We start from the raw sequence: 19,702 nt of genomic DNA, 5'->3' as shown, positions 1-19,702 counted from the left end.
AACAATTAGGTCAGAGCAGATAATCCTAAGAATCACTTAAAGCTACAGAATGAAACTTTTATTAGAATATATATACAGTATGTGTTTTTACATATTTGTTAAAACTCTCACTTTGTCATGGCGGTATGGTAGAAGACAAGCTTCTCTGCCTTCTCCCTGTGCTAACTACAGAAATACACAACTTGGGCAAAAACAATCAATCAGAGCCAGGTGGAGAGTCTTAGCACTGTCAATCATGCTTATGTAGTGCTGCTCACACCCTTCCCCTTGTGCTCTGCTACACTACAGCTTCTCCCCATCAGTTAAGGAGATGCTATGAATGCTAACACTAGTTAGCATAGCCATCAATGACAGCGGATAAGCAGTTTTCCTGTAACGGTGAGCTGTTTCTCCCCATTAGCACATTTATATGAGGATGATTGACAGCAATAAGACTCTCCTCCTGCCTCTGATTGGTTGTTTTCGACTGGTGCGTTTTGCAGATCGCTAAAGTAGCTGATGGAGGAGATGGAGAAGATTGATTTCATAGATTAACTGTCTCACACTGTCACGACACGGTGACAGTTTTAACAAATATGCAAACATCAGAAGCTACATACTGTAGCTTCAAAATTTATTTTGGGTAACTGATCACTTCTTAGTTTACCGTTCACCACAAATCTCTAGTTCTACTGATTTGGGCAGAAGTGACTAAACGTGATAGTCACTTAACGTATTTCAGACAGTCTCAATCTTCTGCCAGAGTCCGTCGAGCTAAACTCTCCAGGAAAACAACCGCCACTACCAGAATCACTTTTCTTCCCCTTCCGGCGCCATACCTATGTTGGCCATCTCCGGCACCACGGCAACGTAGGGCTCGTCGGGGAAGATGGGCGGGTTGTCGTTGATGTCCTGCACCCGGATGATGAACTCGGAGGAGGGCTCCAGGGCCTGGCCCGTCTCCCTGTCGGTGGCCGTCGCCGTGAGCCGGTACTCGTCCTTCTCCTCGCGGTCCAGGGCCTTGGTGACGTGGATGTTGCCCGTGTTGCCGTCGATGACAAACACGGAGCCGACTCCCTCCCCCTCCAGCATGTACTTGGTGCGCCCATCCCCTCTGTCCACGTCGGTGTGCAGCTGGAGAACGAGACACAGACAGACAGACGACAATCCCCAGCAGCACCTTGGGGGCGACACCGAGCCACGGGCCGCTCGACGCAGGTATCACTCATCGACGCTCCTCGGCGGTCTGGCACGCGTATCGCCAGACTGTTGCGAAATGGGTGAGTCGTGTCAAGATGGAGGGTGGGGGTTTGGGGAGGATGTGAGTCTGCGAATGTGAGAGGAAATAGCACCAGGTGTGGAACATACACATGGGACCAGGGTGAGTACTGATGCATGCAGCTAATTAACTCACTGGACCAAACACGCCACTGGCGGTATCGTCGAGAGGGAAAACTAAAAAATAAATAAATAAAAATCAACGTTGATGCGGACAGTGGCCCTGCAAATGTCATATTACGTATAATCACACACATCCTGCAAGCGCAGCCACTATCTGTCTGTGTAATCTTTCAGTCCTTTCCACCCATCTGCCTCTTCCCTGTCCTGCCTCTACATCCATCTGCCTCCACCCTTTAAACCACCTCTTTCTCTTGTTTCTCTGCTCTTTTCATCAAGTTACCTCGCTTACACAGATTGCCCATCTGCTCGCATTTCTTATTCTCTTCATCTCACCCCCTTCTCTCTCTTCCTCTCAACTCTATTTTCTCTTCCTCTGTTTTTTTAAAAATATATATATATTTTTGCTCTCTGGTGCAGAATTGTGGTTCAGTATTTAATGGCAGCGAGAGGATATTAGCGAGATAGATAGATAGGTAAAAGGCCAAACATACAGCAATGGGAGGCGAAAGAGATTACTCAGCCTTCATCACATCCAGGCTTCTGACCACAGACTCTTGCGTCTCTCCGTCCTCGAGGCATATCTGCACATGCTGATAATCCACAGAGCTCACTCGCAACCTCTGCTGCCGACCCCAGATACTCAAGAGGACTAAAGCTTTGACTTTAAGTTGCAGCCGCAGAGCAGTTTGTTTTGAAATGTGAGTGGCGAATTTTGCATACATTTATTCAAGCCGTCCTTTTTTTTATATTACATTTTCAGCTCCATGACGTGCTGGTGAACAAAAACAAATCTACCAGGGTGGAATTAGTGGACTCAAAGAACACCCTCGGTGCATCATCACCACAAACGACCACGCACGCAAACTCTTACTCCTACGGAGAACCTACTAATAGATCAACCTGTTTGTTTTTGGACGGAGCCAAGAGAGAACCTACGCTTGGATTGGGGGAAATTCAAAAACCCCAGGCTGGGATTCAAACCCCTCAAGGCAACAGTGCTAACAGCCACACTACTGTAATATCTAATGTAACAAAGTATTCCCATCCATTTCCCACGCTCGGTCATGTTACATGTCATTTACAGTTCATGGGAAAGACCAATGCAATGTAGAGGCAAAACTGTGGAAGAGGAAGGGAAACAGATTTTCTAATGTCTTTACATTTATGTTACATTTATTCTCGGGATACACCGATAAATCGGCATCGATTTCCTTCATTTTGGGAGATCGGTGATCTGCCGATAATTACATGTGAAGTTGATCTTATCCACTGACCTCATTTACCTCAACAAAGGTCTAAAATGGTTTGGCTGACAGACCGGCCCACCAGGTCGTGTCTGCACATTTGCAGCTAGCAATAGTCGCTCCAGTGTTGCCAACTGAGCAACACTGGAGTTGCAAACTTAATTACAAACTTTACTTGTATATTTTGCAACATTTCAGAAAAAAACGAAAAGAAAAAAAGAAATTGGGGATCGGCCAGAAAACTGCAATCAGTGCACCCTAGTTGATTCATCTGAGTCAATACTTTGTAGAAGCACTTTTTAGGGTGGGGGCGTCAAACTCATCTTCGTTTTGGGCCCCATCAGGAACGCAAATGTCCCCAAATGTCCAGTTGGGGCAGAATGTACCAATAAAACTTCCTGTTAAACTTAGATTCTAAATAAATTGCTGTCTCTGCATTAGATGAGTAGGTAAAATTAGACAATATGGAACATCTTTTCACTTTGATGTAATTTGGCAGGATACAAATAAAACCTGCTGTGATATGAGTGATAAAAAAACAAATTAGGGACACAATTATCTTCCTCAAGTCAATCAAATTTGGTGTCAAATGTTTGCGCAACAAAAATTTTCATTTGTGCTCCGATCATTTTGAAGATGTTAATAAATGTTTCCAGAGATCGCCAAAGGCCAACCAGAGCCCCCGTATTTACAAAATCAAACACAACTTAGAAAGAAAATGCACAAACCAGTACAAATGTAAAACAATTCATTTATTTCAATATCTTTTGACTCGCTCATGTGCGTAGAGCAGGGCAGGTCGATCGCCGATGACGTCTAAAACCTTTTTATAAAAATCTTAAAAAAAGATTTTAAAGGCACAAACAAAAGTTTTCCTGCACAAAGCAGCAGAAACATTTGAAAGCAATTTTGTTTAAGAATGTGATGTGCTGGACTGGACTTTATTTAGGGGTATCAGGCTAAAAAGGGTTGTGCACAAAGGTAACACCAATTTTTACAAAATTTGTTTTCGTGAACATTTTTGAAAACCTCGTATACTTATTAGTCACAATAACTAAATTACCCCATTACTTATTGCGATGAACGATAATATTGTCACTTCGAGATCATTTTCAAGTGATGCATCGATAAAAATGCAAGTTGCCCCTCCCAAAGACTTCTGGATATTTTAAATATCCCAAATAAAACAACCAAAAACAGAGAGTAAAGCAAAAATAAAACCGTAAATAAAATGGATTATGACGTCTCTGCCAACAAAATTGCCCTTCAAAAAAATATTAATCGTCAGAGTGGAAATTATCTTGCTCATTTTCAATTTATCATGCGATTAATTGCATATTGTGACAGGTTTGCGTATATCCTGCCTTCCATTTCATAATTATGAATTACTTTGTCAGAATCTACCGCACACCATCCTAATAAAACACATCAAGTTTGTGGTTGGGACAAAAAGTGAACCCAGCGATCTGAATACGTCTTTGTGGCAGGTTGTGCTCACTGAACATAAAGCGCGCATCCTTCAGAGGGCAAAACAAACTGCGTGTTGCGTGTGTAGGTTTGATGGGGCTGAGCGCAGGGATTGCATACACTCCAAACGCTACATACGCACAACAAACGGCAAGATAAAGTGCTGCTTTCTTTATCCATCCCTGCACCCACATCCTCTCCATCCTTTCTTCCTTAAAACTAGCTTTGATCCCACTCTTCTCCACCAGAGACATCTTTGTCGAAGCCTCGCTCCACCTCCCCCCCCCCCATCCACCACCTCCCACTTCCAATCCAGACCTCCTCTCTCCTCACTGCCTAATTGCTGGTTCAGTCCCGCTGCGCTTCAGTCAGCATGGAAAAACACTCGCGGCGGGGAGGAAATTTATCCATCCCAGTCCAAACAAAGCGAGGAAAAGGAGGATACCTTCTTATGTCACTTTCTCTTCCTCTTTGTAACCCCCACCCTTCGTCATCCCTCCTTCCCCAGTCGACTGGTGTTGGTGTGCCGCATCCACCTCCGGGTTTATTTCTGCTACTGGCAGACGAACTCTTTTCACCCAGGTTGAGGCACCTGCGATTTGAGCTGCTGATAACTCTCCTCACATCTTCCGTCTATTTCTGGCAAAACAAAGTGAGCCGCTTTAGCGAAGGGGAAACCTCGCGCTTTCAATTCCTCCACAGCAGCAGCAGCAGCATTTTATTACATGAATATTAAAAATGAAGACAAAAGGCACGAGCAGCCGCGCGTTGCCACCGATCGCCCCTCCCCACCCGTATCAATAACAATCGGAGAGGGAAATTAAACATTTATGAGGCGTATACGGCCCTGGTGAGGATCCAATCTCCACTGTCACTGCATGGTTTACTGGGAGCTCCAAAGTGTTTGGCGGCGGTCCCTGTTAGCGTTGCGGCTGATGGAGGCCTGCTCCGAGTGTCGTCAGGCTGCCAGGAGCCGCATTAGAGAAGAGGTCCTCGCTGTGAAATAATACAGGCCGACCCCAGGGGCCGCACAGTTCACGTGCGCCCCGAAGCTAAATCATCTCCACCGCTGATGGCAGATGAAGGCTGCAGGTGCTGGCTGTCATCGAAGCTCAAGTGTGGGATACAACAAGTGGAGGTGGAGTGTGGGCACAGCTGCTCACACGTAAGATCTGAGCTACATCTCAGCGGCTAACAGGAACTAAGAGATACACAAGATGCTGTTTGGCCTCTTTTTTTTTTTCTTTCGCTAGCGTTCATACCACCGATTTGGATAGAAAGCATTCCAGAGGATAGACATGTCAAAATAACTGGAGGCAGAGATTTGCTTCGCCGCCTGTTTTACGTGGCCCGCAATTCAATTGAACTAGAAAATGTGACTTTCAGTATGAATGCTGAGAGGAATACAGTCAGGGACGAGTAAACATGGACAGGATAGACACATATATGGTCACTGTTCTGGTTTTATCAGATGGTTTTAGAGTAGGGCTGGGAAATTTATCCTATCGTTTATCATTTATTGTGATAAATTTAGCCAAATTTCACATAATGATGTTTAGAAACCCCTAAAACTGTCCGTATTGTCAGGATTGCGTTTTTTTTTCTTTTTCTTTTTTTTACTATTTGTCTTCACTGTTTGTTCAATCAACGTGTATCAATACATCTCAATAAATTCAAAAATGTGAATAAACGCGGCTACAATGTTAGGGATACAAAATCTTTATGTATTCCTTTATCTGACTGGTGTCCTAAGAAAGCGTATTTCAAATGAGTATGTGTTTGAAGAGCAGTATTTGTGTTTGTGAGGCTGTGACCGCCATGCCATACAGTAATCTAAAAAAGGAGTAATAAGTAGTTATCGTCACTTTTATTGTTATCATCATAGCACCGCAAAATATCGTGATAAAAGTTGAAGTCCACGTTGCCCAGCTCTATTTTAGTGGCTTCATCCATTAGTTTGGGCTGCTTTGTAGTAGGAAAACGTATGATTATCATTAAAAATTAAAGAGCATTAAAGTGCTCTTCCCGACTCTTTTCATCCTCCTTTCTCCTCACAATGTTCTCCTGACTTTCTGTGAGGCATCAGGTTTTCATCCAGGATTGTCCATCCATCCTCACACCAACAGTGAAATGTTTCCTGACCAGGTTTCTGTCAGTGTTGGCCTTCGTCTGTGTAGACGTTATTTTACACACTGGTGGACTCTGCTCGTCATTTAGGATTCCCCATAAGGGAACTGTCTTTAATTTTGGGGAGTTCATATTCATATTGATAGCTGTGCTTCATGTCGCTCTGAAACAGGGGCCTGCAAACTGCGGTTCCGGAGCCTCAAGTGGTTCTTTGGACCTTCCACAGTGGCTCTCAATAACTTCGGCAAAAAGGATGTATTTAAATAAAGATATAACATATAATTAAGGTTTTAGCAGAATTTCAGATTTGTTTTTGATGGAATACTTGCAGTAGATATCCAAAACGAATGACTCCAAAACACGCATTAAGGTTTTGAAGGTCTTTTTTTGTCATGAGGCTGAAAACGATGTTCTTTTTAAGAATCTGAATCAGAATTACAGGCCCAAACAATCAATCAATCAATCAATCAAGTTTATTTGGATAGCACATTTCAGCAACAAGACACTTCAAAATGCTCTACATCATAAAAACACCAAATATAAAAAGTGGTCGTTGATATAAAGAGATCAACTTTGGAAGAAATAAAGGATTTTTTTGTAGTATTTTCCAAAAATATCAATATCCCAAAGAAAATGTGTCCATCCACTTTGTTGCAGTTTTTCTTTACGTTTTTCTTTGTTTTAAAATCTAAAACTAGAAATACAATGATGTTTTTTGTAAACTTGAGGACACATTTTTTTTATAGATTTGTAGATATTTATAAAAGATCTTGCAACATTTGTGGCCCTTAAGTTTTATTCTGAGGGCAAAATGGCTCTTACAGAGTTTTGCAGGCCCCTGATCAGTAGCATAAAGCTCAATAAAACACATAAAAATGAGTGTTTATTGATGTCAAAAAGTTCAAGCGGTATAAATACCTTTCATTGTATATCATGTTAGGCCATAAAGGGGAATAAGCGCCGGTCAACTGGTCACATATGGCACTCAGACTGTAGAGACATTTACAGTGGCTCAGTGAAGAGTGAGGCTTCATTTAGCATGAAGCTAAGCTAAAGTTCAACATTGTGTCACTAAGTTGCCAGAGGTGACCAACGTGATGCGTGCAAATTCTGACCAGAATACACGCCTACGAGGTTTAATATCCATTTAAAGGATTTAGCATAATTCGCAGCGCACTGATCAGAGAAAAAGAATCAAGTCGGTGACATCATGTTGATGTCTGGAGACTGTAACCCAGGGGGATCGCTGCTTTTTAAATAGAACCCTCTCACAGTCTTAGACTTCAATGTTTGACAGCAGTAACCTTGTGGCCACTGAAAGTAACAGCTACTGCGTCTCTTACACAGATGGCTTAAAAGTCCATGTTAAATGCTGCATAGTATCCGTTCTGGTTTTGGTTTGGCTCAATCATGGCGTTCTAGACATGGATTTATTCACCGCAGCCTTAAGCAGGGTGATAATTCAATAACGTTGAATTAAAAAACGTTGCAGAGAAAGAATAATTATCACCAGATATCAACACCCAGTTTGCGTCTTCTCAGCCTTTGGATAGAAATTATCCACAAGAACACGGCAGCTAATCTCCCCAAACTGAAACTCTTAAAACAAAGCGCGATTACAAAGTGGTTTCTTCTGTTCGGATGATCTGACTCATCCTTATCCACTGCGTATTTAGCATCGCCCTTTTAATGGGAGTTCCTTTGTCACAGATGATTCAGTTTACACCAGCTTCACCGTTGAGCGAATGGCGGCGCGGACTCGGAGGTCTGAAGTTACCATAGTGACACACCAGTCAATCTGGCAGTGACTGAATGGTGACTCACTATTGGCCGGTTTACTCTCTGAACAACACTTGCACGCCTATTTCCACAAGAGGCTGACTGAATTTTACTTGGTAAATTAAAATTTGTAAAAATGTAACAATAAAACTCAGAATAAGTCAAATATTGCAGAAAATAATTCACCAAAATCAATTTTCACTACAGTAGTTGTTTTATGTGATTTCTTGTGTTCAGGTAAGATATTTAAATGTTGATTATTGTAGGAACTGGAATCATTCAAAAGTCAGCCTTAAAGGGTTAGTTCAGTTTTTATTTAGCACCATTAGATTCTTAGAGAATTTAAAACTAAATATCTGCTAATATAGCATTGTATGGCACTGATATGAACAGTTTCACTTTTAGTCGATTTGAATGGCTAAAATCAGCTAAAACAGTTAGTGTACGTCTGATTAGTCATTAAATGTTAGCGTCCCTTCCCCACCTGTTGCCACACGCTGCTGGACAGCTGGCTGAAAGAAGACTTTTCCCTCGCTTCTATAGGTGAGACTAATTTGTTCGTTTTGAAATATTTCCAAAGCGTCGGCACGTAAACCGTCTGGACCTCCACCCATCATTCTGCTTTATAACTACACTCAACGTGTCCATTAAGCAGCTAACAGCAAGTTTACGACCCAAACACATAGCATGACTGATTAATGAACTAACAATTAATTTAGTTCATTAATTGTTGATGAACTAAATTGATGTTCTGTTCACTGCACAATGATGCACTGGGCATTTATCCAGTTGTTTTGCATGCGCTCATGTATTAAATTATCAACATGTTATGTCAACATGTTAACCTGTTAACTGACCACGCCCCTTTTTTTACCGCCAGCTAACAGGTTAATCTGAAAACATGTTCATTTTTCCTCTTCAAAATAAAAGATCATGTCATGTTTTTCTATTATAGATATTTGTGTAAATGCTGTGATTCTCTTGTGTTTTTAATCAATGTTAATATACAGCGCAGGCCGAATGATGGTGCACAGATGAAAGATGCTTTAAAACATGTTTTAATATTTATGAAACATTTACTCTATATAAGAAAACACAATAAAAACTGAGATTTGTATATTTGCTGGCATTAGGAACACTAGGAGTTTAATTGAGTTTGTGGTTTGTTAAACCTTTAAAACTCGGGGATTCAATTATTATCCATTAATATTTCAATATCCTCTAATTCTAATGAATCTCCTGTTTTCTTGTCTCTTTCTAAAAAAATAAATTACCATTAACTTTTACCGCTATTAAAAAGAACTGCCTTGTGCTTGTACTGTCTATATTGGTGACTAGCAAGCATGAACTCAGGAGCGCTTGACTAAATGTAATGCAATCAAGATTGAATTAGCCGTATTTGATGGCAGTTGTGTGTTTCTCTTGTTTTCCATCCTCACACTGTCGGTCTGAATGTTCTGGCTACAAACTTCCACCCTGCTCCGGCGATGAAGAGTGGAGGGGTTTTAAAGACACTTTTGCGGGGGTTTTGTAAACACCGAACTTTCTCTGTAGTCCTTCTAACGCCAATATTCCGTAACCTATGAGTGCTTCTGGACACTCTGACATCGGCTATTATACCCTGCTGCCTGTGGCGTGTACTTTGGCTCGGCTGATATAGCATGCAGGTCCTCCTCTCTCACACACCCAAGGGAGATGTGCTTCCACTCAAAACCGCGCTTCTTCTCACAAGCCACTTTTCGGAGCATTTTTAACAAATTATGCTTTTAAAAAGTAATGGAAACGAAATGGGCCATTTCGGAGAGTGGTGGGGATGTGCCCCCAGGGTGCCCCGGTCTAAATGACACCCGTGTTGGCACACCAATTTTACCACTTCAGCCAAGCATGGCTAACAATGTTTGGGCGACAGTTCAGGGTTCTTTCCTAATGTACAAGTTGAGTTTAACTGTTTATTTTAATGCAGTCTTGCTGAAGACAAAACAGAGAAGAAATCACATACTGTGTTTGGGGGAAAAAATAGGTTTTTGGGCACTTAGAGATAGAAGTGGGCATTTATCGTGTCGTTTATCACTTATCATGATACATTTCTTATCAGGATATGAATTTGGATGTATCGTCACAATAAATTCCAATTAATTTGAGTTTAAAAACCCCAAAACTTGTTTTACTGTTTTCTCCACAGTTTGTCCAGTGAAACCATCAACAGTTCCTAGGTGCAAATTAGTGATAGAAGTCATATGGGATAAAATGTGACTGGTGTCCTAACAAAGTGCATTACAAACGGGAATGTTTTTCAGGAGCAGTATTTATGTTTGTTGTGAGTCATAAACTCTGACCTTAACTGAGGTAAGTGAAGTCTGCGGTGCTTTACATGTTGTTCTGGGTTCTTTTGTGACTTCCTAGATTATTCTCCATTGAGTTCTTGTAATTTTGGTTGGCCGCTCACTCCTGGGAAGATTTACGTTTGTTCCATGTTTTCTTCATTTTTGAATCTCAAAAATGCCCAATGAGTTTGTCTTCACATCTAATCTTGGATTTCTTTAGAATTGGGAATGATGTGTTGCTTTTTGTGATATTTTAGCTTACTTTATGCTGTGAGACAAGTTTTATTTAGGCGCTCTCTTGATTCTACAGGTTTATTCTGTATTCTTATTCTGAGTCTGGTTGTGGCTGGTGAAACTGAACTCTTTAAAGGTGTTTTTACACCTACTAGTACGCATTCACACCTTTCCAAACAAACCGGACTTCCTAGACAAAACGGAATAGAGTTCGATGTGAATGCACCCAGAGAAACACGAGGTACATCACAGTTAAGTCATTGTTCAACAACAGGAGGTGACAGAGTATGCCTCTTTTTCAACAAGGTATGGATTGTTTTTTCCATGAACAAATCATCACTTGAAAACGTCACATTATTTGTACTCAGGTCATTTTGTTATAATGATCTGAAACATAAAAGTGGCACAAAAGAAAAACAGAAGAAATTTGTAATGAGGGCAAACAGTTTCTTCCACAGCCCTGTACATAGATACAATCTCCCCTTTCCGCTCCGGTTGGAAATGTCACAGTCCATCGGGCAAACCTCGAAGCGTAAAAGCAGAGACGTTGAGTGCAAGACGCGCTGCGAGTGAACACGGAGTGAAACTGAGTGAAAAGTTGTGCACTTCCCGAGCATGGATAATGCAAACATACAAATGCCTCTACCAAGCGCCGCGGCCAATTGTGTTTGTTTTGATTAAATTACTCTGAACATGAGTTATATCAATGACAAAAATGTGTTTGCCAAAAAAGAAAAAACGTAATGCCCTGAGGAGTAAACTACAAACATAATTTCACACAAATAGATGCAGGAGATTCACACGGGCATGCAGAGTGTTTACAACAATAGCTTACCCGCCCAATGAGCACCGGCTCGGGCCCTCGGTACTCCTCGATCACAAAGAACTGGTTCCAGAGCCAGCTCCTGCGGCGACGGGGGCCCGATTGAGGGTCTTCGACCCGTTCAGAGCCACCCCGAGTCCTTCCAGGCGGAACCTCACCGACTCCGTTGACAGAGTACGCCTCTTCCTCTGAACTTGGTCCTAGAGAGTCACCATCAATTACACCGCCATCGTCCCCATTACTCAAACCACTCGTTTTGCTACCCATCTCAGTGACTTCTGTTCTAAGTTTAGACATAAAGGATGCAGCAGAAGTTTCATGGCGGCTCAGCGTGTCCCTTTTGTCGACCGGGTGGTTGGCGCCTAGTGGTTGGAAGGCCAGGCTCGGGATTGGTGTTACGTCAGCCTCGGCGTCGCAGCCGTGTCTTCCCGGCTCTTTGATTCGGTCAAGCAAGACGCCTGCGGACTCCGGGTGAGGCAAGACTTGTTGCTTTTCGCTTGGCGTCGCTCGCATGTCCTCGTCTTCCTCTGAAAGGCCAGAGGCCTCCGGGACGCCGCAGCCTTCCCCCCGACAGAGGAAGAGGAAGAGGAGCGCCAGGTGTGGCGCCGCGGCGAGGCGTTCACGGATCATGACAGCTTTACTCCAGTTGCTTCTTCCTGACTTCTCTGCCTCGCCTCTCCTCAGAGCGCGCCGCCTTCATCTCGGATATTTCCCTCACACATTTCCATGCGGCGCACATGCTTGCCCAGGATCACCTAAGAGAGGAGACATAATTAGCGCGATGTGGAACACGTTCATTAACATGGCTCGCAAGTGCTTCGAGACACACGGAAGGAGGAAAAAAGACGCATAAAAGTTGACGTCTTACTCATTATCTAACGCAGAGGGTGGTGTGGAGAGAGTGGGGGGTTGGTATTTTAAGACAAATTTCTACATGAATGTTTCTCTGCTGTTTGTTGAGCAGCTTTGTTTGCTCATCTGAGCACTCTGCCAGCTGCAGTAAAAATAGCAGTGCTTTTCTTCTACAGAGTGGTGCAATAAGAATGCATACCCCCCCACTCTTACCAAAAAGAAAGAAGGGGAAGAGCTACTTCGTGCTGTCGCAGGTGGATCTCGCTCTTGATCTCATCGGCAGACGAGAGAAGTAAGTGTGAGGACTTTGAATTTTTCAATTAATTTAGAGCCCAAGGGCCCGGCGAAGAGGTGGAGCTCAGGTACTTTACTGCGCCTTGTCACACACAATTGCCTGGACAGGAATTGATTGACTCCGTCCCCAAAGACGGCCCCCCCGCATGCTACAATGCCCAATAGAGGAAGAAGTTCCCCCTTCAGAGATTAATTAGGCTCATAAATAATATAATCGATGACTTGCTCTTATTTCCCCAAAGTTTAATGATCTCCGCTTCATTTGCATACGAGTCAGATACGAGCGGGGCCATTGATCTGAGAAGCTTGATGCAGTGGAAGGTGTCAGTAACTAGACTCAACTGAAAATGCATGATTGCACTTTCTCTCTCCCCCTACCCCATTTTGTCCCGTGTGCATCCATCAGTCTGCCTTACTTTTTCCCGGCATGAACGGAATAATTCTGGCATCTGCTTTCACCTTTGTGCACACATGGAAGCGTGCATTATAATTTCCATAGAGCTAAAGCATATGAGTCATATACTGTGTATATATATATATATATATATATATATATATATATATATATATATATGGGTACGTGGTTTCCATTGTTTTTCTTTGCATGGCTCTGGCTCCTTTCTCTACAAAGTCAACAGCAACTCTTCTTCACAGGATTGTATTATTCAGTCACATCTTGGGTTTCTTGGTGTTTTTTCGGTTCAATGTGCTGCGATGTTCAGGAGTCATTTTGGATGGCCACACTCTCTGGGAATACTTCATCTGGTTAATCTCTTACATTTCTTGAGAATGGCACACAATCTGTGGCTTTTTGAAGACATTTGATGCTGTAAAACAGAATCACTTCAAGGGCCGTCAGAAATATCTCCGTAACCCAGTCCAGACTGTTCGTTTCTCATGTGTCGTTAAATATTTTAGATCAGGCATGATATCGAGCTTTTTCAGCATACTTCATGCTGTCAGACTGGTCCTATTCTTGTCTTTCCAGACCTCAGGCTGTAAGGTGTGACTATATAGTGAAACTGAATCAAGCGTTTCATAAAAGCAGAATATTTATACGTTAATTCAAGATTTAAAGGGTGGACAGTACTTTATGTAGGGCCAGGTTGCTTTTACTGCTTTATTTCTTTTATGAATGGCTAATCATTTGAAAGACTGGTTTTTGTAGGCATTCAGGTTATTTTTGTTGACTACACCATGACAAATACTTTCCCACGACACGGCGGCAACAAAGACTGACATGGCATAGAACATATCTCCTCTCATGTCCAGATAAGCATGTGCTTTGATTCACTTAAAGGCCGAGCGTCCCTGTACAAGTGCAGCAGCCGTTGATAGTACAGCATAATGAGAACCGTAACACGGTCTGATTTTTCCACACTGATATCCTCCATAGTAAACGAAGGACATGTGGAAATGAAACGTTCTTCCCCCCTTTCTCCAAATACTGACCCACTTGAAACAAGTAGGCATTTGATCATGAGGTATATAAAGTAATTTCCGCCCTTCTTGCTTTGAATTCCCTCTAAAGGAAACCCACCTTTCAGTTGCCCTCTTTTTTTTGTACATCTCATTTCATTACGTGCACCAATTACACAAGACGTCCACATGTAATGCCTGATGTTCTACATCTGTTTGCCAGCATCTTTAAAAAAAAAAAGAAAAGTAAAAATCACTGAAAAATCCAAGAAGTGGCTCTTCCAAAACACTTTTGTCTTCCCCAGCTATTGTGCATTAGCAGAGACTGAGCTCGCGGCGTACGTTCCTCTCTGCCAGCTTTACTCCAAAGCCCACGTTGCCAGCAGTACATGTCATTCAACGTTGTTTGAAGTCTTTAGAGAGATGTGTGTGTGTGTCTAGTGTAAGGCAAGGAAAGAGGATGAAAGCGCGAGGACGATTTGCTGTTGCTGGCTCGGAATGGAATGATGAGTGGTGACATAGCTCCAAATTGCAAATCGCTGTTTCAGTCTCACTTCCACTCTGCATTGAGTCGCTTCACTGCAACAAGGCTATTTCATTTTTATTAAAAATAGCCTGTGCATGTCGGGCCTTTTACAGACGGGGGGTGAGGGGGGAGAAAAAGAGGGGAATGGAAGGTATGGAGGGAGCAAAGGGGGTGAGTGGTGGTGAAAGTACTTTGGAATGGGGGTAGGAGTGTGTTGAGGGGGTCAGGCTCTGCTCCATTTGCACATCTCCTGCTTTTTTTAAAATTTATTTTCTTTTCCCCCAGCCTCTACCATTCGTCTTAATGCCCTCAGTCCTCTCATCCGTCCCCACAGTCTCTTCCCTCCTCAGTGCACACGGGCAAATCTCTTAAGTCCATCCAAATCGGACGGGTGAAGAGAGCCACACTGTACTCAGCACATTAGTCTCCTCATTATTGTCAAGGTCTGACACTCAGACAGCTTAAGTGATACAACAGCAAACTCATTGTGCTGACGAAGTGTTCAGTCGTGTACTTTATTTGTCAAATAAAACCACCTCCACGCCTAAAAGGATGATATACCTACAGTGCTTTGCACTTGATCCCCGAACATTAGAACCGCAAACTTCAATGTACTTTATTGGGTCTCTCATGTGATAAATCAATTCAACGCAGTAGTAGGGAGTAAGTTTGGGGTGGAAGGAAAATGATAAATGGCTTTTCTCTCTCTCTCTCTCTTCTTTTCTTTTTTTTTTACAAATAAAAATAAAAAAAGTGTAATGTGCATTTGTGTTTTCACCTTCCCTTCAGTCTGATGCCCCTACATAAAATCCAGCTCAATCAACTGAGTTCAGAAGCACCTAATTAGTAAATAGTCCAACTGTGTGTAGAATAAATCTAGCTGTTCTCTGAGAGCCTCAGAGGTTTTGTTAGTGAACACAAGCACAAAAAAACTACAACTTGAAGAAGCACACAAATCGGGGAGAATTTTAAAGCGAGGCTTTGTTCCAAGTAAACACGGAGCTTTGAACGTCTCGCGGAGCGTTGATCAATCCGTCATCCAGCAGTGGAAAGAGTATGACACAAGTGCAACCCTACTGCCCACCTAAACCAGCAAGCCGGGATAGAAGAGCGTCAATCAGAGAAGCAGCCAAGAGGCCTGTCATAACTCCAGAGGTGCGCCAACAATCCCCCCTAACTCAGTTGACGCAGCGACTATTTGTACAATTCTCAAATGTAGTTTTTATGGAGGAGTGGCAAGAAGAACTCCACAGCTTGAAGAAAAACATTTGCAATTTGCAAAGAAGTTGTAGGGACCACATCAGAGTAAGGTGCTCTGCTCATATTAGACATATTAGACTAAAACATACTACTTTGACCTTCAAGCAAAGTAGTATGTGTGGAGGAAAGTTAACTATGGATGAGAGTCTTAGCACAACGTCCTTATAGTGAAGCATGGAGGTGGCAGCATCATGTTATAGGCATACCTTTCTTCAGCAGGAGAACAAACTGTTATTAGAAGGAAGTTCACCTTCATGTGTGAGATTAACTACATATTTCACTAATCGATTATCCTGACGATTAGTTGGTTAATTGGATAAATAATGATCACGTTCCGCAGTTTTCATTTGACCACTTAAGACGTTTTTTGGGACAATATTGGAAATACAATGAAACATGCAAACAAGCAATTTTACTTATTTTTAAAATAATACAATAAACATTGTACAGCCTGTAGATAAATAACACAGCATTCCTTTGTTTACACTTGATTGTTTATAGCAAAGGATCCATATGCAGTCCAAAAATAATAATCATTGTAACATCAACATATGAAAAGCTTGAGCCTTTCTGCATGAATTGACATCAATATAGTGTCAGGCTGATCTGTTGGCTATTTTTTCAATTAAATGATTAATAATTGGATAGCCAAAGGTGCATAATAGAAGATTTGTTTTACAGAATTTTAACCAGGTGAAGATAAAGCTTTGCCACTTGAGGAGCTCTGGGTGGAACATATTTACAGACAAAAGACGTTTTATCTTGAATGCAAAATGTGCATATTCTGGTTCAGGTTGGGCTTAATTACTGCTCTTAGTATGTTGTTCTTTCATCAGATGGCCTTTTTAGAGACTGCATACGCCAGTTATCGGTTAATCGATTGCTAAATTAGTAAAAATTTTGTCGTTTCAGACTAAATTCTAATCGTTTCACACCTATGTAAGGATGGAAAAGTTGATGTCCAGATGTACGGCTTGAAAACATATATACAGGTCCTTCTCAAAATATTAGCATATTGTGATGAAGTTCATTATTTTCCATAATGTAATGATAAAAATTGAACATTCATATATTTTAGATTCATTGCACACTAACTGAAATATTTCAGGTCTTTTATTGTCTTAATAGGGATGATTTTGGCATACAGTTCATGAAAACCCAAAATTCCTATCTCACAAAATTAGCATATCATAAAAAGGGTCTCTAAACGAGCTATGAACCTAATCATCTGAAGCAACGAAGGAACTCTAAACACCTGCAAAAGATTCCTGAGGCCTTTAAAACTCCCAGCCTGGTTCATCACTCAAAACCCCAATCATGGGTAAGACTGTCGACCTGACTGCTGTCCAGAAGGCCATCATTGACACCCTCAAGCAAGAGGGTATGACACAGAAAGATATTTCTGAACTAATAGGCTGTTCCTAGAGTGCTGTATCAAGGCACCTTAGTGGGAAGTCTGTGGGAAGGAAAAAGTGTGGCAGAAAACTCTGCACAACGAGAAGAAGTGACCGGACCCTGAGGAAGATTGTGGAGAAGGACCGATTCCAGACCTTGGGGGACCTGCGGAAGCAGTGGACTGAGTCTGGAGTAAAAACATCCAGAGCCACCGTGCACAGGCGTGTGCAGGAAATGGGCTACAGGTGCCGCATTCCCCAGGTCAAGCCACTTTTGAAACAGCGGCAGAGGTGCCTGACCTGGGCTACAGAGAAGCAGCACTGGACTGTTGCTCAGCGGTCCAAAGTACTTTTTTTGGATGAAAGCAAATTTTGCATGTCATTCAGAAATCAAGGTGCCAGAGTCTGGAGGAAGACTTGCCAGTGTCAAGTACCCACAGTCAGTGATGGTCTGGGATGCCATGTCAGCTGCTGGTGTTGGTCCACTGTGTTTTATTAAGGGCAGGGTCAGTGCAGCTAGCTATCAGGAGATTTTGGAGCACTTCATGCTTCCATCTGCTGAAAAGCTTTATGGAGATGAAGATTTCATTTTTCAGCACGACCTGGCACCTGCTCACAGTGCCAAAACCACTGGTAAATGGTTTACTGACCATGGTATCACTGTGCTCAATTGGCCTGCCAACTCTCCTGACCTGAACCCCATAGAGAATCTGTGGGATATTGTGAAGAGAAAGTTGAGAGACGCAAGACCCAACACTCTGGATGAGCTAAAGGCCGCTATCGAAGCATGCTGGGCCTTCATAACACCTCAGCAGTGCCACAGGCTGATTGCCTCCATGCCACGCCGCATTGAAGCAGTCATTTCTGCAAAAGGATTCCTGACCAAGTATTTAGTGCATAACTGTACATAATTATTTGAAGGTTGAATTTTTTTGTATTAAAAAAACTTTTCTTTTATTGGTCGGATGAAATATGCTAATTTTGTGAGATAGGAATTTTGGGTTTTCATAAGCTGTATGCCAAAATCATTTGTTTTAAGACAATAAAAGACTTGAAATAGTTCAGTTAGTGTGCAATGAATCTAAAATATATGAATGTTCAATTTTTATCATTACATTATGGAAAACAATTAACTTTATCACAATATGCTAATATTTTGAGAAGGACCTGTAGTCCAATCTGACTGCTCTTGGAACTATTTTTGAAATGTCTACATAAAAGGATGAAAGAGACAAAACCCAAACGACCTACAATGCAACAATAGGTGGTTCTATGGGCATTGAGGCGGGTCAGAATACCTCTTCTGCACCCCACACTTTTCAGATTTTTATTTGAAGAAAATGTTTAAGCATATTTATGATTCCAATTGCTTTGCACTTAGGTGCCATTTTGAGTTGATCTAGCACATAAAATCCGAACAGAATTCATAAAAGTTTGCAGTCATAATGTGGCAAAAATTTGGAAAAGTTTTATTTATTTATTTAAACATGGCACAGTAAAACAAAGGACATTAAATAACCTACAATACCTCACTGCAGCCTCTCTTTGCTCTGGGTTACACACCAAAGCCTCCTGACACACACACACACACGCACACACACACACAAACAAAAACAAACACACGCAGTCACTTGTGAACCATTATTAGCATCGTGATACAATAAACAGCCCCCGGAGCGCGACCTTGTCTTGTTAGAGCAAACCGGGAAAATGACCTACTTGATGCATGTTAATGTGATTAAACACACTTGGGCTAACTATTATAATGAACGCGACGTCCTAAAAATACAGCTGTCGGCAAATGACCGGCGTCCACGCGCTCACTGAGGAAGCGTCTCCGCGCGCGGCAGGTGAGAGTGCCGCGCGTGCACGGACGGCGAGCTCGCGCGCTTACATACACACACACAAACACTGCCAATGAATAAATAAATGAATAATGAAATCGAGCCGTCCGTCAGACGCTGGCGCTCGGCTCGCTGAACCAAAGACAATAGTTTGCGCCCTCTCAACAGCCCCTCACCCAGCCGACGGAGATTTCACCTGAACACTTCGCACATGTTCGTGGAGACAAACGCTGCGTCTGTGCTCCAATTCAAACTGACAGTGAAACACTTTGTAAAAACCGCCTCCTGGTTTAGATAGGAGCCCCCGCAGATTTAACAAGCGAGCGTTAAACTAGACGAGCGACTAGCTGGAAACTTGCCACCTCACTGTGAGGATTTCTTTTCTTTCTTTTTTTTTTTTTTTTTAAAAAAGGAAGTGATTCATTGGGATAATGGAGAGCTTACCGTGTGTTCCGCGGCGGAGTTCCTGCGGTTTAACGCAGCTGAAATGAGTCCAGCTAGGCGGGAGGAGGGGAAAGATGCTGAGGTTCATGCGAGCTCAACGTGAAGTCTGTCCACTTAGCCCAGTCTCCCTCACGCTCTGTCTGTCCCTCGCTTCCTCCCTCGCTGTGCGTTTCTACCCCCTTTCTCTCTTCCCCGCTCTCCATTAGTTTGTAACTGCCACAGAAAAAGACCCGTAGCTACACTAAAAGCCTTCTATTTTTGACAGATGTGACCACTGGATAACACAGACAA

The 19,702-nt window shown here is 42.4% G+C and overlaps 1 protein-coding gene across 2 annotated transcripts in view; it reads right to left on the bottom strand.

Annotated features, from left to right (window-relative positions):
* Positions 1-19,534, bottom strand: part of LOC111609748 (cadherin-24-like) — a 46,956-nt gene extending 27,422 nt beyond the window's left edge. For both annotated transcript variants that reach the window (XM_023339951.1, XM_023339953.1), the window contains exons 1-3: positions 19,412-19,534; positions 11,391-12,133; positions 819-1,113 (exon numbers count right to left, since the gene is read on the bottom strand). In XM_023339951.1, coding sequence (XP_023195719.1) covers positions 819-1,113; positions 11,391-12,008 — 913 coding nt within the window. In that variant the 5' untranslated portion in view covers positions 12,009-12,133; positions 19,412-19,534. The remainder of the gene's footprint in view (positions 1-818; positions 1,114-11,390; positions 12,134-19,411) is intronic.
* Between the last annotated feature and the right edge of the window lie 168 nt (positions 19,535-19,702).

The sequence above is a fragment of the Xiphophorus maculatus genome, chromosome 9 (assembly GCF_002775205.1).
Source record: "Xiphophorus maculatus strain JP 163 A chromosome 9, X_maculatus-5.0-male, whole genome shotgun sequence".
NCBI classification, from domain to species: domain Eukaryota; kingdom Metazoa; phylum Chordata; class Actinopteri; order Cyprinodontiformes; family Poeciliidae; genus Xiphophorus; species Xiphophorus maculatus.
The sequence above is the reverse complement of the archived record's forward strand: the minus strand, read 5'-3'. Positions and strand labels throughout refer to the sequence as shown.